The following is a 21,339-nucleotide window of genomic DNA, read 5'->3' on the forward strand; positions in this document are numbered from 1 at the left end:
ATCTCGCGGTCCGTGGGTTCGAGCCCCGCGTGGGGCTCTGTGCCGACGGCTCGGAGCCCGGAGCCCGCTTCGGGTTCTGCGTCTCCCTCTCTCTCTGCCCCTCCCCCATTTGCGCTCTGTCTCTCTCTGCCTCCCAAAAATAAATAAATGTTCAACAAAGAAACAAACAAAAAAGCAGTGTGACCTTGAGACATTGTTCAGCCTTTCCTCCTTTGTAGACCGTAAATGTAAGGACCCCATCTTCCAGGACGGCCCACGCGTGGGGTGTGGACCGTGCTGTTTGCCCAGCTGGCGGCGGCCGTGGTGCTGTCCCTACACCCATCGCTGGCGAGCCGGGGTCACGCAAGGTGCTTGCCACGCGGAGCCTAGTGTGATTCTCACGGGGGCCCTGAGAAGTCAGCCCTCTCGCCCTTGCTGGACTCTGTCCACTCCGCCAAGTTTTCCCAAGCAGCCCCGAGGGTCCCGGCTGCAGGGAGGAAGGAGGCGGGTGGGGCCGCTGCCCTCGCGGGGCTTCCCCTCCAGCGGGGAGGTGCGGGGGTTTGTGTGTGGCCGGCGGGCGCCTGGGGGAGTTCTCTGACACTGCTGCACACGTCACCACGGCCCGCCCCGTCGGGGATTGTTCATCTCAAGCCGGGCTGGGATGCGGGCCCGTCCTCGCAGAGCTGTTGGTTCCTCTCCCCGAGGCTTGGTTACAGTTTCAGTCGCTGCCCCCGCCCAGGCTCCTTGGTCCAGACAGCCAGACCTCCCCTGGGCACGGTTACCCCCATCCCTGCTCACAGTTGGCTTTCCTGCTCGATTATGTTTTTCGCCCGAAGCTGTCGTCTACACTGCTTCCTGGCCGGCTTCTGACTCCCAACGGCAACCACCACCGCCCCCGTCGCCCCTTTGCACAGAAAATGACATAAGAGCGAAAGCATCCGAGAGCCCGCGGATAGGTTTGAAGATCGTGGTACGAAATGGTTTCTCCGTAGGATACTTCTTCCCAAGCGACTCCTGCTCGGTGTGTCTGTCGCTTTGTTCCCACCCCGTTCTCTGGTGCTGTCGTCCTAGCTGGCTGCCTTCCCCTCACCCTGCGCCCCTGCCCCTCCCCACCACCCCCACCCCTCCTGGGTGTGTCTGCAGAGATAGGAGAGCCTGCAGCCAGGCAGGTAGGACTGGCTGGGCTTCCCCAAGGTTTCCTTGGCTGCATCCCGCTGTGCTCAGAGGAAGTGACGTGGGGGGTGGCACATCCTCGGGAGCACTGACCGCCCGGGGGGGATGCTGGGAGTCTGCCACGTGGAATGGGTGCCCAGCCCTGGCACACGGTTAGCGCTCGGTGAACGGTGGGATCGCTAGGCTCTCCCGAGCCCGCGGTCCCCAAGGCAGCCGGCGGCTCATGTGAGGCTCTGATTTTACTGTTAATGAGCCGGTTGCCCTCAGCCTTACTTCTTCCCAAGGAAGGTTGCAAGGAAAGCCCCTGAGCGAGTGTGTCTGGAGCTGCTGTTGAATAATCGTTGCTGCCGCTTGGAGACGTTTTCTAGGTATTTCACGCGCGTTATGTCACAGGTTGGATGAGAAACGTAACATTCAGAGAGGTAAAGCAAGTTTCTCGAGGGCACACAGCCTCAAGGGATAGAGCTGAGATTAAACCCAGGACTTGTGGAGCTCCAAGCCAGTTTCCTTAACTTCTCCAGACTCCAGAACCGGGGCTCCTAAATGGGGAGATGGGACCCCATGAATCCCCAGGATTTGATGCAAAATGTGGTGTGTGACTTTTTTTTTTTTTTTTTTTTTGGGGGGGAGAAAGTTTCAAAGCTTTTAATTAGGGACATGATTCTTATTTCTTTAGGTTTGTTTGGTTTTTTTTTTTTGGTGCTATTCGTAAAAGGTCTAAACAACTAATTACTGCTTTTGATAATATCAGATGTTGGCTTTGGTATCATCCTAAAAGGTTAAAGGCGTGCCTCAAACACCCCCTAACTTTCTCTCTGGTATGAGGCCAGGTATTAGACACTAGGCATTATTTGGACTGTTTGTTTCATTATTAGCCTGATCTCACAGAGACAGGTGGAAATGTGCAGACTGAGGAAGGAGACGCCGACCCTCCAGCCCCTCCCTCGCACCTGCTGTAATGAGCTGAAGCACAGCCCTTGGGACGGGGTGGGGGTGGGGGCTTGGGGTAAACTGGGCCCCTCACCCCAGGCTCCTCCTCGGGACCCTTGCTAGGGGAGAACAGAAGGAACGCGAGGGCCAGAGCCTCGCCCTTTGGGACGGACGGCTGGTTCCGCGTGGACATCGCCTTCAGCAGGGGACACGCCCCGCACCCCTAAGTGGTTAAATGGAATTCAAAGATCTTGGGGCGCGAGGGCAGGGCAGCGGAAGGAAGAAGTGAAATGGGAGAGAGGCGGAGAGACTTGTGCTGGCGATGGCTTGGGATGTATTTATCGTGCTCGCTGTTGATTAAGCCCGTTCAGCAGCAGGCGCGGGGCTGGTAAATGCACAGGCTGATTCATTAGTTTCTGACCATCTGCTTCCCGGGCCGGGGGAGCGGGGGGCCAGAGGGCACTGCAGGTGAAGGCCGCATGGTGTCGGCAGCCAAGCTGGAGCCCCCCGTCCCCTGGCAGAGCGGGCCTTGTCAGTCTTCCTGGTAACAGACAGGCTGACGCACCCGGGGGTCGTGCTGGATCCGATGTCCCCCCGTGGGGTCCCCCAAGAGGCTGGGCAGGGGAGGTAAGGCAGGGGGGTGGAGAAAAACCGGGGAAAGGTGAAGTGTGGGTGAGTCACAGCAGTTAGGAGGGTTGACAGGAATAATATCGACATCCGACCGGAGATAGAGGAGTATTAACCGAAGCGTCGTTACGTGAATAACTGATTAATATGATGACCGTAATAACTCTAATTTAGTGACCGGCTACTGAGGTCCAGGCCCTATACAGAGGCTTTCCCACGCTGTCCCAGATGAACACCCTGATAACCCAGGATGGATGACAAAGGAACGGGGTTTAAATATTGAGTCAGGCAAGGAGGGCTTCCTGGAGGAGGTGCATGGGGGTAGGGCTCTGAAAACCCCGAGGAGGGAGAGTGGCCACAGGAGCACAGACTCAGAGGGGAGAGGAGATGAGGCAACCAGGGAAAAGGCACAGCCTTCGGTGCTGGATCAATGGGAGTTATCCGGATGCGCACGAAGTATGATGTCACCTGGTGACGGCGTGCCGGAGACCAGGCTTGCAGAGAGAGAGCCCCAGAGGGGGCTTCTGGGGAAATCATAAAAAACTCACAATTCAGTCCTGCCCCTCTGAACTGTTGCTCCCACCCTAACCTTCCTTTTGTCCCCAACTTGGGGATGAGCCAGGTCCCGGGTGGCTTAAACAACAGAAACGTATTTGTTCATGCCTCTGGAGGCCCGAAGTCTAAGATCAAAGTTGGTGTGACCCTTGAAGCCCCAGGCAGGTCTCGTGTCTTCTGCGGCCTCTCTCCTCGGCCTGCAGATGACCACCCTCTTCCTTCATCTTCACGTGGTTTTCCCCTCTGTGTGCACGTGCCTCCGGTGTCTCTCTGTGGACCCAAACTTCCTCTCGTTACAAGGACACCAGTCATGTTGGATCAGGACCCATCCTCATGGTCTCATTTTTTTTTGTTGTTGTTTATTTATTGTTGAGAGAGAAAAAGAGCGTGCATGAGTGGGGGAGGGGCAGAGAGAGAGGAGAACACAGAATCGGAAGCAGGTTCCAGGCTCTGAGCGGTCAGCGCAGGGCCCGACACGGGGCTCGAACCCACGAACCACGAGATCATGACCTGAGCGGAAGTCGGACGCTTAACTGACTGAGCCACCTGGACACCCCTTAATGGTCTCATTTTAACTTAATCACCCTTTAAAGGCCCCTATCTCCCACCAGTCACATGCCGAGATCCTGATGTTTAGGGAGGGATTTGGAGGGAGACACAAGTTAGCCGTTAACAGGGTACCAGCAGCAGTAGAAGGGGAACTGGGGGTGGGAAGCGTGAGATTGCTGGGGGGGTGGGGGGGTGGGGATGCCAACCTAGGGTCCTCTTGCCCCCAGTGTCCATGTGTGAGCTCTGGGGCGTCTCCATCCCAAATGGCATGACCAGAGCCAGATCTGCCTCTGGATTCCGCTGGGGGCCGGCAGAGGGACTGGGGCAGGGGCTGTCCCCCCAGGAGGGCTTGTTTCCTCTAACCCTCGCAGCCTGCTGCCCTCCTGCCACCAGGCCTGGCCTCTGCAGGCCGCTGGGCCATCCCCAGGGAGCCTCTCAGCCCCCTTCCCATTCAGGGCAATGGCCCAAGGTCACTCAGCTGGAGCTCAAGGGAGCTGGGACCCCCCACGAGCAGAGCCAGATGCCTGTCCCTGCCATGTTGCAAAGTCACCCGCGTTTCAGGACACCCCTGAGGTTGTCTAGGACAGGAGCAGGCCTCATCCTCAAACGCGACCCCCTGTCAAGGGGACCTGGGCCAGTCCCTCCTGTTCTCCTGTTCTCCCGTCTGCTGAGCAAGGAGTTGGACTCAGCGGCTTACCCCTTCCATCCCGAGGTTTGCACATCCTGAGGATCAGCGGGCCCGGGCCAGGTGAGAGGGACAGCGGCACCACGGGGGACCAAGGACAGAGCTATTTTGGTCAAGGCTTTGTGGAGCCTGCCGCAGTAATCTCCGGGGCCAGCCTGCCCACCCAGGACCCCGGGGCGGCCTGGGAACTCGTCCCCCACTAAAGGGCATCAGCGGTGATGCTGGCCGGGGCACCAGCCCGGCCTCTCAGGAGGCAACGCGCCCACTCCCCCCGTGGGAGCCGGTGGCTCATTTTGGAGGGAGAGACTTTAACTCACATCCACGCTTTTTTGTCTCTGAGCAAACCAGAGACCTGAAATATTCATCAAAAAGGGCCGTGAGCCGTCTGGGCACTGTGGTTCTTTGTGACGGCTTTTTTTTTTTTTTTCTTTTTTAATTAATAGCCTATGTTTTAGAACAGTTTTGGGCCTACAGAAAACTGAGCCCCACGGTGGAGAGAGTCTCCAGGACCCTCTGTCTCCCCATGAGCGGTTTCCCCTACTGTTAGGGTATGCACTGGCCTGGTGCATCTGTGACAGCTGAGGGGCCACATCCATGGCTGGGAGCGGGCTGCCCGCCTCCTGGGGGGCAGGCGGGGAGGAGGCAGAGAAAATGGGGGGCCGAGCCAGTGTCCCCCCCCCCCCCCCCACTGAGCCCGCCAGGCCTGTGCCAAGGCCCCGGAAGTGACCCGCCACAAAGATACACCCTCTTGAGACACCCAGCAACCTCCCGGCGCGCCCAGACTCCGCATGAGGTCTGTAACGGAGACATCATGCCTGACGCCGGGTGGCGGTTCAACCAATATTTGCCGTGACTTTGACTTTCTCGGGTTGCTACTGACGGTACCGTTTAAAGTAGGTCAGGAGGGCGTCTTGGGGTGGGAGATGTTTAAAGGGTGAAGAACGTGAGTAGGAATTTTCAAGGCCGGCAGAGAGCGGGAGGGCACGTCGAGGAGAGGGAATATCGTCTGCAAAGGCTCAGGGGCACGGACACGGCGGCGGGAGTGGAGGACGGGAGCCCGGGAGGGGGAGACTGGGCTCCAGGTATACGGTGGAAGGAGAGTGCTGAAGAGTTGTGTTGAAGAGGTAGGACTTCATCCCGCGGGCCACGAGGAGCCCATCGCACACGCTCTCCCTTCTTGATGGTCTGTATTTGGAGTAGGAGCCAGTGTGTGTTTCCTTGGGAAGCCGTGGGCCTGCGTGACTTCGTGTGCCTTGGGGAAACGGGTACGGCTTGCCGGCCCAGGAGAGGCGCCCGGCGCCCGGACACCAGACCACGGGCCCCCCGACCTCCCGGTCGACACCCGGGCACGCGGTGGGGGGGGGGGGGGGGGGCGGGGCCGGGCCGGGCCGCGGCTCCCCAGGGCCCCCCCCCGAGCGGCCGGCGCCCACCCCTGCCGTCTCCTCCCCCTACAGGAGAACCCCTACCTGTGCAGCAACGAGTGCGACGCGTCCAACCCGGACCTGGCCCACCCGCCCCGGCTCATGTTCGACAGGGAGGACGAGGGCCTGGCCACGTACTGGCAGAGCATCACGTGGAGCCGCTACCCAAGCCCCCTGGAAGCCAACATCACCCTCTCGTGGAACAAGAGCGTGGAGCTGACAGACGACGTGGTGGTGACCTTCGAGTACGGCCGGCCCACGGCCATGGTCCTCGAGAAGTCCCTGGACAACGGGCGCACGTGGCACCCCTACCAGTTCTACGCCGAGGACTGCACGGAGGCCTTCGGCATGGCCCCCCGCCGGGCGCGCGACCTGCCGGCGTCGGGCGCCCACCGCGTGCTGTGCACCGAGGAGTACTCGCGCTGGGCGGGCTCCAAGAAGGAGAAGCACGTGCGCTTCGAGGTGCGGGACCGCCTGGCCATCTTCGCCGGCCCCGACATGCGCAACATGGGCAACCTCTACACGCGCCTGGAGAGCGCCAAGGGCCTCAAGGACTTCTTCACCCTCACGGACCTGCGCATGAGGCTGCTGCGCCCGGCGCTGGGGGGCACCTACGTGCAGCGGGAGAACCTCTACAAGTACTTCTATGCTATCTCCAACATCGAGGTCATTGGCAGGTAAGCCTGGGGAGGGGGCGGGGAGGGGCGCGCCGGGATGTGAGCTGGTGCTCAGGACGTTACCTGGTCCCCGGGATGTGAGCTGGGACTCAGGACAGTGCCTGGTTCCCGGGATGTGAGCTGGGACTCAGGACAGTACCTAGTTCCCAGGATGTTACCTGGTGCCCGGGATGTTGCCTGATTCCTGGGAGGTTAGATAGTACCCAGGATGTCACCTGGTTCCCGGGATGTTACCTGGTTCCTGAGATGTCACGTGATTCCTGAGATATCACCTGGTTCCCAGGATGTTACCTTCTTCCTGAGATGTCACCTGATTCTCAGGATGTTTTGTCGTATTTCACCCACGAGGCTGCTTGTGGTGGCCACACGGGTTTTTCCGTGGAGGGAGGTGAATGGTGGATGATAAAGGCCCCCCGTAGGGCCTGGAGGGCTGGAAGGCCTAGAGGAGACCAGCGGAGCTGGGCAGTGTGGGCAGGGCTTGGGTGAAAGCCATGCGCTCAGGGAGTGCTCTGTAATTGTCCAGCAACTCCGTGAATTGGTGCTTGTGTCTGGGGGTCCCCGAGACCACCCTCGGGCCTAATGATTTGCTGGAAGGACTCCCAGAACCTGGCCAAACTGTTACGCGCTCAATTACGGTTTATCACACTGAAAAGAGATTGAGATCAGCAACAGGAAAAGGTGGCCTGGGCGGGCTCCGGGGGACACCGGTGCGAGCCGGCGCGGTCCTGCAGACAGCACTCGACGCTCACGGCAATGATGCGCGATAACGTGTGGAGGCGTGGCAGTCGGGGAGGCTTGCGCCAGCCTTGGCATCCGGGGTTCGTGTTGGGAATGGATCACGTAGGCATGGCTGACTGCCTGTATGTTTGACCTGGGTCTCCCGTCCCTTGACCCAGAGCCCCCTGCCGTAAATCACATCATCGCCATCCGCGATCTGATCTGTCCCGAAACCCCGGGTGCACAAAGACACTCTTACCAGGCAAGACGTTGCGAGGGCTCGGAGGCTGCCTCCCAGAAGCCAATCAAGAAATCAAGAGCCAGACTTTTCTTGGGGATATGCGGGGTGTGGATAGCCCACACCGGCCGCGTTAATCCTTGACTCGGAGCTTTGGGGCAGGAGATGTTTTGAGGCCACTTTTGGGCGGAGGCAAAAGACCATCATAGGTGAAAACAGCCTCTGCTCCCCAGAAAAGATGGCAGAGGATGACACGTCCCCCCTGCTGTCCGGGCCATTCGTTCACCCGACAGATAAGGCGCTGGTCTGCAGGGGCAAGTCCTCTGTCCCTGAGCCAGCTCTGTCACTCCCTGGTGTGCACTCGGGGGAGAGGCTCGGGGAAGCCCGGGCCCTGCACAAGCAAGGGGTCAGTCACAAGGGACAGGAGCATGTGGCGCTCTCCAGCCGTGACTCCGGGCCTGGCAGCGTCAGCATTCCCTCGGAAGCCTGCTAGAAATGCAAATTCTCGGGCCCCACACCTGACCTCCTGCATCAGAAACTCCGGGGGCGGGCCCAGCACTCTGTGTTTCCACGAGCCCTCCGGGGATTCTGAGGTGCACTCAGGCGTGCGAATCCCTGGTGTGACAGTTGGGAGGATGGCCGTGGGGCCGGACAGGCTGGTTGGCTTTGCCAGCACTTCTGTCTACTGGCCGGGAGACTCTGGACAAGGGCCTCCCCGTGCCCCAGTTTTCCCGTCTGTAGAATGGGGATGATAACAATCGCGCCCCTCTCACTGGGTGGTGACGATAGACAGTTAAATGGTGGGGCATAATCAGGAGTCGGGAGCACGGGTTAGGCCGCATGGGCCTGGCGACATACGCTGGGGGCGTCTTTCCACGGCTGGAAAGGCCACCCAAGCCCAGAGTTACTGATGAGAGGAAAAAGCAATTCGTTGCCTGCCGTGTCCAGGATAAGCCCATTTTTGTAAAATGTATACTATACCCGCGTGCAGAATTTCTACATCTTGGGTGTAGGCGTCGGACGGAAGTCTGCCCGGGCCCGGGAAGAGCCTCACGGGTACAGGTCAGGGCTGGAAACTTCGTGGGCTGACAGATCACTGTGGTCCTGCCTGCAGAGCGGGGCTGGCCAGGGAGGGGCGGGCTTTCGTTTTCAGCTTGCGAGTGCACATCATCTTACTTGGCCCACGCGTGTGTGTTCCAGGGGGGCCAAGACAAAGGCAAGCAGTTGTTTAGGAGGTTCAGTTCAAGGCCGGCAGGTGCGCATACAGGGGCCCGTGGTTCTGACACCCGTGACTTCTAACCCTCCCCCGCTTGGGGCAGGTTCCGTTCACTCAGGAATGTTCTCGAAGCCACCTGATCTAGGGCCACCGTCGTGGAGGCCGGGGGTCGAGGATCCAGCTTTCTGATCCGTGTCCTGGGCCTCTGGTGGCCTCAGGCCGCCCCGGGGAGGCAGTGGTTGGTATGAGACCCTCCCTCCACCCAGCAGCCCCAGCTGGCTTAGCAGCATCGTGGTGGAAACCAGATCTCCACACCTTTTGGGGGGGGGGGGGGGTGGCAGCTTTTCTCATCTGCCTCGGGCTGCTGCAGGGGACCCCCATCTTCAGGAGTCTGGTCAGTGGTTCTCCTTCCACCTTACTGGGGGATCCAGGGCCGGACGGGCTGGGTTCTGGCCCTGTCCCTCCGCACACCTCTCTGGGCCTCAGTTTCCCATCTGCAGCCTGAGGACTGGGACGCCTGGAGACCACGTCTCCCTGGCCAGGTGGCAGGCCGGCCCCTGCTCGGCAGCTCCCATCTCCCCTTGGCACTCAGCCTCCGCGGGCAGCGGGGATCAGGCATAGTGGTGGCAACAGGACGGCAATCAATTCACAGATAAAGTAAGTACTCTTCAGGCGGCTGTTTGGCAGGAAAGCGACAGCTTGGCTCATCGATTAATTAGGTCTGGTCAGATGGTTCGGCAAAGGGCTGCGACTTCCTCTGCTCTTTTTGAATTCCTGGTGGGAAACCCCAGCTGTGGCCGGGAAGCCAGACAGGCCCGGGGAGACGCCCAGATGATGGCCTTGACGTTCCTGAGTGGGCACCTGGGGACTGCCCGAGGGCTCTCAGGCTCTGGGATCTCACACTGAACCCGTTCTGGGATTCCGTGAGAGTTTCATGGCCCAGAGTGCCTCCCCCCGCCCCCGTGGCCTGCCAACAATAGTAGCTGGTATTTATTGAGCATTTGCTGCAGTCACATTGGCGGAGGCTCGCGGAGCTAAGGGCTTCGTGCGCATTTTCTTATTTAATTAATAGTCGTCTGATTCCCCAATGGTTATTGCATCGCTAAGATCCCCTAAGCCGAGAACCCGGCATTGAGCAAGCCGGACCTGATCTCCACCTCGTGGAGCTTTCCCTACAGAGACCGTGCTCCCCTCTACCTCGTGTTCTCACCTGAGGAAGCTGAGGTCAGGGAATATAAGGAGATCACACAGTTAAACTAAACACCAGACACCCAAGAGCCAATGCAAGCGTGTCCAAGCTCAAGTCCGTCTCTATACAGGGCCATCTCACTGGCCCCCTCTCCCAAATCCAAAGGTCTCTGGTACTGTGGTTGCTCCCGCCTTGCCACGATTGTCAGCTATTTGCACCTTCAAGGGGGACCCAGATTGGGGGTTGGGGGGAGTGCAGAGGCACCTGGCTGCTGGGGGGGGGGAGGGGGACAAAGCAGCTGGAGGAAGCCCCTGGGGAATGAGGAAAGGGTACAGATCAGGGGTGAGAGAAGGAGCAGATGTCACTACACCCCCACCCAAAACAGGATCCAGCACCTTGAAGCCTCTGCCTCCACTGGCCCTGCCACCCCGCGGACCCTGGCAAAATAAGCCTTGCCGGTCCGGCCCACCCTGGGTCTGGGATAGAGAGAAGGCGGGGGGTGGGGGTGGCGGGGGTCCCGCTTCCTTATTTACTCACGCTCCTGGCAGGCAGGAAGGGGACGGGAGCTGTTTTCTCCTTGCACAGTTGGGGAAACTCAGGTGTGGAAGCAGGGGCGCAGCCGACTCTAACTGTGTGGCAAATCTGGGGCGACATCTGGATTTGAGAAGAAATGTGACCATCCCGTTGCTGTCCTTGGAGTAGAAACAGAGCCCCCACCTCCACCCCCAAGTGTTTCAAGCTCAGCAAAGCCCAAGCCCGGCCAGGATCATACAGGAGAGGTTTTTAAGACGCCACGTTCCCCAGCCCCACCACAAAGAGCTTTGTTTCCCTTAAGCGGGGAAGACAGCGTCCCTGGACAGCGTGGTCCAGGAGAGACAACGGGGAAGGGTGTGGTCTGCGGAGAAGTGGGGACCCAAACAAGAGACCCAATATCGCCAGGCCTTCTGCGATAACAAGAGAAGGCACGTAGCAGATACCTGCGTAAAATTTCGTGATTTTTAAAACGTGGGCACCTACGTCGACATTTTTTTAACCCCCCTGTCCAGGTAACACAAAACACACTTGTGGCCCAGGGCGGCTCATGAGCGGATGGCGGGCCCCTCATGCTGTGAGATTTTCGTGTCTTGTCTCAGGCGTGATAGCGTAGCTGCTAGACTAAGAGAATTCAGCAGGCCCCTGGCCAGGGTGGGCATCCGGGAGCTGGGCCACGGGAAACATTGCCAGGCCTGAGCACTCTGGGTCTAGGACAGAGAGTGGGCGGGGGTCATCCTCTTCCCACCCCCAAGCCCTGACCAGGGGCAAATTTGTCTGCTCAGAAAATTCTTAGAGGCTCCAGGGACCCGGTCCAGGGAAGGAGGAAAGGACCGGAAAGGAGGAGTGAGTTCCCTGTTCCTGGAGGCATTCAAGCCAAGCAGGGTGGTGTTTGTGGGAGATGAAGGAGACAGGTCCTGTGTGTCAGATTAAGGTCCCGTGCACCTGTTCCGTACTATAATAACTGTTGATTAAGCCAACCGGAGCTTATAGAAACCGCTTAAAGATTTGGTGGGTGTCAGGTTGTAGGCATTTCGTCCTACCCAGGAGGAGGTTGGAGAGGGGGAGACAGAGCCGAGCCCAGATGGGCATGTCCGACCCCCAACCGGCCAGTCGCCCCCACCCCCCGCCCCGGGTGTTCTTCCCTCCCCCCTTCCCCGCTTCTTGCCTTCTTGTCCTTCTTCCACAAACGTCTTGTCCCTATTGATCACCCGGTAACTGGAGACGGACGGAACTTAGGACGAGAATAGAAACCTCGGAGGGAAGATTTCTGCTCTGGGTGTGAGCGTGGAGGGCAGTGGGCAGGGGCGCGTGCATCAGGGGGAGAGGCACCTTCTCCCTTCTGACCCTCCTTCTAGTCTCTTCCCGGGCCTTTCTGCAGGGAACCGGGGTGAGAAGGAGTGTGTGAATTGTTCTTCCTGGGCTGATTCCTTCTCATGCTGGGACCCCACTCGGGGCAGAGGGGGCGGGCCCCCCCCCTTCAGTGATGTTAACTGAGCCCTTCTCCCGGGGCCCGAGCACCCTTCTAAAGTCACTTCTGCGCTTCCTCTTTGAGTCCTGCCCCACGAGGGCCGTCGTCCTGGGATAGATGGACGTGCCCCGCAGAAAAAAAGAGATGAAGAAGCGTCAGAGAGCACGTAGAGGAACAGAACACGCGTTGTCGTGGGACGTAAAACGGTGCGGCCGCTGTCAGAAACACTTTGGGGGGGGTCCTCAGAACCCTAAATAGAAGCCACGTGGTCCCGCAATTCCACTCCTTGGTATCCACGTACAAGCCCTGAAGGCGGGGGCTTGCAGAGATGCGTGTGCGCCCGTGTTCACGGCAGCCGAGGGTGGACACAACGCGAGTGTCCATTGACCGACGATGGGTTAACAAAATGCGGTCTGTGCACGTACCGTGGACTGTTCGTTACTCAGCCTCCAAGCGGGGGGACATTCTCCCACCTGCTGCAACAGGGGTGAGCCCTGGGGACACTGTGCGAAGCGAGATAAGCCAGACACAGGGGGACGAGTATTGTGGGACTCCACTTACGTGGGGTACCTGGAGAAGTCAAAGTCGTAGCAACAGAAAACAAGATAAAGGCTTAGGGAAGGGGGTGTGTGTGCAGAGTTATTGTTTAGTGGGGAGACAGTTTCTGTTGGGGACGACGTAAACCTTCTAGAGGCGGACGGTGGTGACGTCCAAATGCTACTGAGCTGTTTACCTAAAAACGGCACAGTAGTAGATTTTATGCATATGTTACCTCGGTTTAAAAAGACATAAGACTCTTGATCTGAGGGTCATGAGTTCGAGCCCTACATTGGGTGTAGAGATTACTAAAAACTTAAAAAAAAAAAAAAAAAAGAAGAAGAAACAGATGGGTGGATGGCTTCCATATCGGACTGTCTGGGTGCAAATCCTGCCTCGGGTGTCACCCTGGGCAGGTTACTTAAGTGACTGTGCCCCTCCTTTCCCACCTCCATGAAATGGGGACGGTCACCCTGGCGTAAGATGAGCCACGATGGCCGTGTAGAGCCGTGGCTGGGCCCTGGTGAGCCCGTGTAAGTACCAGCCCACCGTTATGCCAATAAAACACCAGATCACAGGCTACGTGCGTCCCGAAGGTCCTTCTACCCGGGCTGGGGACTTGGAGGAGGGCCACGGCGGGCTTTAAGGAGCCAGGACTCCCTGAGCCACGTGCTGAGTGTCGTGTGTGCTGTGCGTGGTCAGCCTGGAAGAGGGGCCCCGGGTTTTATGCCATTCTTAAAGGGGGTCAGGGATCCCCAGTGTTCGTCGAGTCGGTTTTGGGGGGGGTTTAACTAACTCACATGAACTCCGCTCCCCGGGGATGGAGATTTCGTTAGGTGTGGTTCACACCCCTTTAGCCGAATCTGCCGAGCTTCCTGAACCGTTGCCTCCCACCCGAGAGTGGATGTGCGCGATTAACGCAATATCGCCCGTCCGTGGAGACCCAGAGGGAGCAGAGCTGTGCTGAGGGGTGCGTGGGGGTCCCCCGCCCGGTGTGGCTCCTCTGGCTGCCTCTGCTCTGCTCACCTGACCGGTGTGGCCCCATCTCAGTGCCAGGCGGCAGGAGGGGCCCCTGGCTTGGCCGGGTCACAGGAGATGTGGGGAGCCCCACAGGTGGGTTGCGGATGGGACCGCGGACAACGATGTCTTCCCACTGGCGCGGGGAGAACAGTGCGCCCCTTTCCCTCGCCGACGGAGAAGGATTTCCTGAGAGTTTTCTCACCATCATGTTAGTTCATTCAACAAATATTTTTTTTAGTGTTTATTTATTTTTGACGGAGAGTGAGACGGAGCACGAGGCGGGGAGGGCCAGAGCGAGGGAGACCCAGAATCCGAAGCAGGGTCCAGGCTCCGAGCTGTCGGCACAGAGCCCGATGCAGGGCTCGAACCCACAAACCGTGAGATCATGACCTGAGCCGAAGTTGGACGCCCAGCCGACTGAGCCCCCCAGGCGCCCCTCAAGAAATATTTTTAATGGGCACTTTTATTCGTGTCCTAGGGCCACCATAACCAAGTGCCACAAACTAGGTGGGCTTAAAAAAAACCTGAATGTGAGGTGCCTGGGTGGCTCAGTTGGTTGAGCGTCCGCCTTCGAATCAGGTCATGATCTTGGGGTTTGTGGGTTCGAGCCCCGCATCGGGCTCTGTGCTGACAGCTCGGAGCCTGGAGCCTGCTTCGGATTCTGTGTCTCCCTCTGTCTCTGCCCCTCCTATGCTTGTGCTCTGTCTCTCTCTCTCTCTCAAAAATCTCTCAAAAATAAACATTAAAAAAATTAATTAATTAATTTAAAAAAAAAAACCTGAAATGTATCGTCTTAACAGCTCTGGAGGCTTGAAGCCTGAGATCCGGGGGAGGGCAGGGCCAGGCTCTCCGAAATGAGTAGAGAATCCATGCTGCCTCCCTCCTGCACCCCCGCCCCCCAGAAGTCTCCGGCACCATGGGCTGTAGATACGTCACCCGGCCCTGGCCTCTGTCTCCTCCCTGCTGTCTGTGTCGATCTGGTGTGCTCAGTGTCGCTCTTCTTGGGAGGACAGCAGTCACGTTGGATTAGGGCCGCCCTACTCCGTATCACCTCCTCTTGTGTCCGAATCACATCTGCAGAGACCCTACTTGCGTATAATTTCACGTTCACACGCACCAGGAGTTAGAACCTCAGTATCTCTTTTTGGACAACACAGTTCAATGCGTGTGCCTGGCTCAGCCAGCTGCTGCATGCCCAGGAGCCTCCTGGGCTTGTGGTCCAAAAGGGAGATGGGAGTGAACGAAACAAACCACCCCAGAGGACTAGAGGTGCTAGGAGGGGAGTATGACGGTGGGCGGCGGGCAAGACCGGCCCGTCACCAGGACCCAGGTGGTCGGGGAAGGCCTTCCCAGGAGGCAGCTTTGAAGGCGAAGCCTCAAGGGTGAGTGGGGCATTTCCAGCAGGAGGACAGCAGGTGCAAAGGGCCTGCAGTCAAACACACGGTGTAAGAATTTCACGTGACGTGGCTACAGTGTGCATGTGCTGTAAGGCAAGAGCAGAGGGGACCTGGCCGGGTCTTGCCACCCCTACAGCTCTGGGAGGGGGTCGGTTTTATTCTAAGTTCGGTGAAAGCTGTTGCCGGATGTTAGGGAAGTGACGTGATCCGACTTCTGGTGCTGAGACATTTGAGTTGGGAGGGGACCTGAGAGAGGCAGGGAAACCAGGCAGGTTCTCCCAAGACTGATGGTGGCCCGGACTGGTTCTGATGGTGGAGGTGGGAGCCGCAGGCCGTCTGGGGATGGGGGGGCCCTTGTCAGGGGTTCACCGGGTGGCTGGTGAGGGCAGGGAGGAGGAGGCACCCAGGGGACTTCCCGGGTTCTGTCTCAAGACACTGGGTGGATGGAGATTTTACCCGGTCACGTGTGGACGGCTGCGAGGGAAGAAGGAAGGGGAAGGAGGAAGTCGTTTTCACATTTTTCTATTTTATTTTTTATTGTATCGTACAGTGAAAATCATACCTTCTGGGGCACCGTTCCATGAATTTCAATGCACGTATAGATTCACGTGGCCGCCACAACAGCCAAGACCCAGAACACGACCATCTTCCCATAAATCTCCCTCCGGCCGCCCCTTTGTGGCCCCCCCGCCCCCTCCCCTCAGCTTCTACTGATCTGCTTACCGTCACCACAGTTGTCTTTCTGAAAATGTCCCCTACCTGCCGGCACGTGGCACGTGGGTGCCTTTGAGGAACATCACGTCGTGGCCCGCCGAGCGTGGCCTTTTTTGTGGCCGGGTGGTGTGGCACCGTGGGATGGGTGTCTGCGTTTCCTGTAGCCATTCGGTCACTGTTGAGATATTTCAGCTGCTTTCAGTTTGGGGCAATTACGAGCTAAGCTGCCGTGATCGTGCTGGTAAAGGCTTTCAGGCGAACGTAGTTTTCATTTCTCTTGAGTGAACGCCCGGGCATGGGATCACAGTGCCCTATGATAGGTGTATGTTTAACTTAAAAGAAACCGCCAAGAGGGAGTGGGGGGATGCGGAGAGCATCAGGCCTGGGACGGGCACCTGAGAGCTTGGATGGTGAAGGCTGGACACGGAGAACAAGCAGCCAAGAGGGGAGAAAACCCAGAAGGACGGGGCCCGGAGCCAAGCGGAAGGAGTGTGTCCAGGTAGAGCGGTCACTGTGTCTGATGCCATGGCGGGGAGAGGGGTCCAGACGGAGGAGGTCAAAGGTGACCTCCTGGAGAACAGACGTGGTAGAGAAGGGGCACGCAAGCTGTCTGGGGGAGGGTTCCAGGGTGGAGGCAAAAAAAATGAAACAGAATGAGTGAGGGATGGGGCGCCTGGGTGGCCCAGTTAGCTTGAGCACCTGACTCTTGATTTCCGGCTCGGGTCGTGAGCCCGGGGGTTGTGGGATCAAGCCTTGTGTTGGGTTCCATGCTTAGTGTGGAATCTGCTTGGGATTCTCTCTGTCTCTCTCTCTCTCTCAACGAAACAAAACAAACCAAAATGAGTGAGGGGTAAAAATGGGGTGTTGTTAAGGCATTTCGGAACCGTGACCCTGAAAGGGAGCAGGGATGGGGGCATGAGCAGGTGGGGAGAAGCGGGAAGGAGAGAGCTCTTCCTGGAAATGGAGAGGCGCCATGGCGCATGGGCCTTCTGCTGGAGAGGAGGCTGGAGGGAGCCGCCAGGTGGAAGGAGGGCATGAGGGGACAGAGGGTGACCTTGCACCCCCCGTGAGGGAAGAGAGCACAAACACACTGAGGGATGGAATATTTGGGTCAGAACCCCGGCTTCCGGCACTTCTGACGAGCCCCTGTCAGTTCTGGCAACCACAGATGGCCATCGCCGAGGCCCCAAGAGGTCTCTGTGGTGACTCAGCCCTCTTGGTGTCCAAGGGAAGCCCTGCATATGCATCTGACTCCTTCTTTGCTAGTTTACGGCCCAAGGCAAGTCTCTTGGGTTTCCCCAAGCCTCAGTTTCCCTGCCTGGAAAATGGGATCCCACTGTTGGAAGGGTTGTCTGAGAACTTGGAGGTTAGCTCGAGGCCCCACCTGCAGCAGGTGAACAAGAAACGGGGGCCCTTGTTACTTGGAAGGATCCGGCTTGTATTCACCTGGGCACAAACCTCATTCACAGGGGCATCCCTCATGAGGACGACCCTCTTCAGCCAGGGGGAGCCTCTGGGTCTCCTCTCCCCGTCTGGCGGGCAGGAAAGGACGCTCCACGCGGCCCAAGGGACTTGGGAGGACAGTGTTACCACCGGCCGCGGAGCAGAGAGCACAGCCCCCACAGCCTGGTGGTGCCACGGGGACGAACCCCAGCCCCCAGCAGGCTCTGGGCCCCCGGCCCCCAGCTTTGTGACCTGCAGGCTCGGGCAGGACAGACAGGGCTGCGGAGGGGCAGTGACAGTGGGGGGAGGGCCAGGAGGCAAATGGATTCGAGACTATTCTCAGCAGAGGGAGCCGGGGCAGGAGGCGGGGGGTGGGGATCATTCTGAAAGTTCTCTGGCATGTCGTCCCAGATCAAGCGTGGTTAGATTCACAGCTGCTCCCTTACACGCACCCTCCCCACGCACACGCGCGTGTACCTGCCCCACCCACCCACGGGCAGAAACCCGCTTCCACAAGCACCTGTCACGCAGCACATCATTCGCTGAAACCTTGAGTGCACCTGTTCCCAGAGGCTGGCCATACGGTGAGCTGAGGCCTCAGCAGGAGCCCAGGGGCCACGAGGACCCTTCGTTCAGCTGTCCGGGACTTGGGGGGTCTCGGGACCTCTCCCCCGTTCAGAGTTGCCCTTTCTGAGCTTGGGATCCTGGAGGCCCCCTTGTAGTCTTCGGGGAAATGTCCCCTCCATAGATAAATCCCACCCCTCCCGCCCCATCGTCCTGAGCAGGGCCCTAACATGGATACGTATCACCACCCCTGCTGCCCCCAGAGAGAGCATGGCCAGCATCACTATGTCATCTGGGGACATGACTGGCCTCCCCCTTCAGTCTTGCCCCTTCCGTGCAGAGGCCTCGCAGATTAGGGGCCCGGATGGTGGGTCCCTCTGACTGGCTTCTGGGCTGTTCCTTCTGCCCGAAACACAACCCGGCACCCCCCTTCCCTTCTCTGCTCCCCCCGCCCGCCGCCTTCCCGTCTGGCCAACTCCTCATCCCTCTGGCTTGGCTCAGACAGCCCCCCTCCGGGGCTCCCGAAGGCTGGAAGCCTGGACAGCCCCCCCGCCGGGACCCCCCACTCTGGTAGTCCCAAGGCTTTGCCACAGCTACAGCGGCCACGAACGCACCCCCACTGGCCAGCACCCCACCCCCAACCCCAACCCAGGCACTGAGCTGAGAGTCTGGGTCTGGCTTGTTCACTGGGTGAGGCTGGTCCTGGGAACCAAGTGGGTATGCCCCGTGTCAAATTCTTTCACTCGTTCATCTGTGAGCAAGCGAGCTGACCATCCGTAGCTCCTTCCAGAGCAGAAAGGGAGTAGCAGCTCAGAGCCAGCTTGCTAACACCTGTCACCAGGCCTGGCCCTCCCTCCAGCGTGCTGGGACCGCTCACGGGCAGGACACGATCTTTCGTCAACGGCCTGGCCAGGCTCCGGGGGCGGGGGTGGGGGGTGGGGAGCCTTTCCAGGCCGTCCCTGGTCACAGCCACTGTGCCACCCCAAGCCTCACACTGGGCCCGCCAGCTCCCCTCCACCAGCCTCCCCCGGTGGCTGGGAGGCTGCCTCTGGCTTTATAATGGGTAATAGGATTTATCAATAGTCTGGCGGAGGTAATGTACGTTAAAGCACTTAATATAAAAGGACTTCGCGCAGAAGCCCAAATTTGATTTGGCCAATGAACTCAATTGCCGGCCTGCCTGTGTTCCAGGAGGAGCGGCCACCAGCATTTATCCACATTATGTGCCCCCCCCCCCGCCCCGAGAAAGCCAGACCCCTCCCTGTGGCTCTGCCCTCAGGGTCCCACCTGCTGGGGTCTCCAGTCTCGTTCAAAGTCTCTGGCACCCAGGAGCCCTCTTCCCTCCCTCTAATACCCAGCCCTGCCCCCTTCCGCTAATTCACTAGAAAAGCCCGGCATTTTACTAGGTCCTCCTTGCCAGCATCCCTACTGTGCCCTCTGGTCCCTTGTCACCTCTCCATCCAGCTGGATCCCTAAGCTTTTCCCCTGACCGTTGCTCGCTTCTTCAACGGCCGCCCCTTCCCTCCACTGCTGTGCCCCAGCCAAGGACGCAACCTCTTCCTTCAGCCCCCAGAGAAGGTGTAAGGCCCCCAGGCCATGGTGCAGAGAAAGAACACTTTAAAACCTGACCTTCGGCCAGCAAGCACCCTGAGATCCAGCCATTTCCATGGCCACCTGCTGGCTGGGAGGGGAAGTCCCCAGGGCCACCTCTCCCCCTCCCAGGGCCACATCCTTCCTCCTTGGAGGGCAGCCCCCCCCCAAGCCTGAGCCCCGCCCCCACGAGGGAAGTGCCCTTGGGGATGTCTCTCCCCCCCACTCACAAAAGAACAGTCTTTACCCAAAGGTAGACGCTCTGTCTGGCAGAGAAATGGGCAGACTTTGCTGCTTGAAAATAGTCATTGGTTTGTAACAGCTCTGGCCTTCGGGGTGTCGGGCGTGTGCAAGTCTGCTCTCTGTTCGCCCTGCGTGTAATAACACACAGACAGGCGGCCAAGGCAGGGGTGAGGGGACACCAGGCAGAGGTGACCAGTTAGCGAGACCGCCGGGGCCCTGGGCTCTCCCCTGAGCCCCACCTGTGTGCCCCACGTCCCAAGGGGGTCTCTGAGAATGTCCTGAAGTCCTGGCGCTTTTGACCTTGGAGGGGAGCCAACCCCGGGGCCCCTCCTCCCTGCAGGGCTCCGGCACCCGCCTCTCTTGGTCCCCCCCACACACACCCCCCCTGCCCAGGAGCAGATGACATCACTCTTTTCCGGCTGCCAGGCGTTGACCTACATTCCTCCCGCCCTCCTGTCTGGGAGGCGCTCCAAACGCCCGCTCCTCTCGCCCCGAGGAGGGAAGGGCCCGCTCACGATTTTTGCGGGGCACTGGTGCCAGGCCCGCGGCCAGATGGTGCTCCTGCCGGCAGCTCCCAGGTGCCACCCGCCCTCCCCGCGGGGCAGGGCACGCTCTGGCCTGGCCCCAGGCCGGTGGCCCTGCCCTCCTGACAACCGCTTCTTGTGGCCACAGAGACCCCAGCCGGGCCCGAAGGTGGACAGGTAGGGGTGAAGTCAGCCTGCCAGCTTCCTCCTTAGCGGGAGCAGAGCACGGGCCCGGACAGCTGGGGTTGTCTGGAGTGGCCTTCCCCTAGAGGTAAGGCCTGGCCCCGCCTGCCAACACTTGTTGTCCCCTCTGGCTTGTTAGGGACTCATTGATTGGAGAAGGTGGCTGAGACCCTCTGTCTGGAGGGTGGGCAGCAAGAGGGGTCAGGGATTGGACTGGAGGGTCCTGACCCAGCCGTGTGCTTCAGCAAGGCCAGCAGGTGCAGCTGCCAGATAAGATGCCTGGTTACATTTGAATTTCAGATACATTTCAATTTTTTTAATATAAGTATATCCCAAATATGTCATGGGATATACTTATACTAAAAAAAAAAAAACCCTGCACTATTCATTGTTCACCTGAAATTCAAATTTAACCAAGCACCCTGTATTTTTATTTGCCAGTTCTGGCTCTTCAGGGAAGTGGCTCCGAGATGACCGTGTGTACGTCCCCCGGTGGGGACCCCCAGGCCTGGACGACAGGCAGGCTGATTTGGGAGTTGCTGGCCGCGGACAGGTTCTGGGGGAGGATGTCGACAGCACAGATGAGGGGGCCTGTCTCAGGCTGGGCACTGGGGGCTGCCAGGTAAGGCCAGTCCGGCCCATCCTTGGTGGCCCACACTCCCACCTCTGTGACCTACCGGCCGTCAGCAAAAGGCAGCAGTTGACGTCTGTGCAGGGCTGGCTCTGTGCCCGACCCTGTGCTGGTGCTCACCACGTAACAGCAAACTGACGCCCGGAGGGGAGACTAACACCCCGAGGCTGGTCACCTGCCACCATTCGCTGCTCCAGCCGCGACGGCGGTTAACTGAGTAGCTGCTCTGTGCCGATGCCACGCGGGGTCTCATTCATTCATTCAACAGATACCGAGAGGCCCCTGCGTGCCAGGCACTGTGTTAGGTACTTGCGAACAGCCAGAGAGCCAGGTTAAAAATCTAAGATGTAATTCAACCCTTCCAGTTTGCAGAGGAAAGGGCTGAGTCCCAGAGAAATGACTTGCTCAAGGTCACCCAGCAAATTAGGAGCAGAGCCTGGAGGAGAGTCTGAGCTGCTGACTCAGCACCTCTCCTCTATCCCTCTCCCTCTGTCCCTCTCTCTCCCTCCCTGTCCTCCCTCCCCCTCTCTCTCTC

At 59.1% G+C, this 21,339-nt stretch overlaps 1 protein-coding gene across 13 annotated transcripts in view; it reads left to right on the forward strand.

Annotated features, from left to right (window-relative positions):
• NTNG2 (netrin G2) overlaps positions 1-21,339 on the forward strand; it is a 67,670-nt gene that overhangs the window by 23,506 nt on the left and 22,825 nt on the right. For all 13 annotated transcript variants that reach the window (XM_053908462.1, XM_053908461.1, XM_053908463.1 and 10 more), the window contains one exon: positions 5,953-6,596. In XM_053908462.1, the coding sequence (XP_053764437.1) occupies positions 5,953-6,596 (644 nt within the window). The remainder of the gene's footprint in view (positions 1-5,952; positions 6,597-21,339) is intronic.

This window comes from Panthera pardus, unplaced genomic scaffold, assembly GCF_024362965.1.
Source record: "Panthera pardus isolate Hobbes unplaced genomic scaffold, ASM2436296v1 HiC_scaffold_20, whole genome shotgun sequence".
NCBI classification, from domain to species: domain Eukaryota; kingdom Metazoa; phylum Chordata; class Mammalia; order Carnivora; family Felidae; genus Panthera; species Panthera pardus.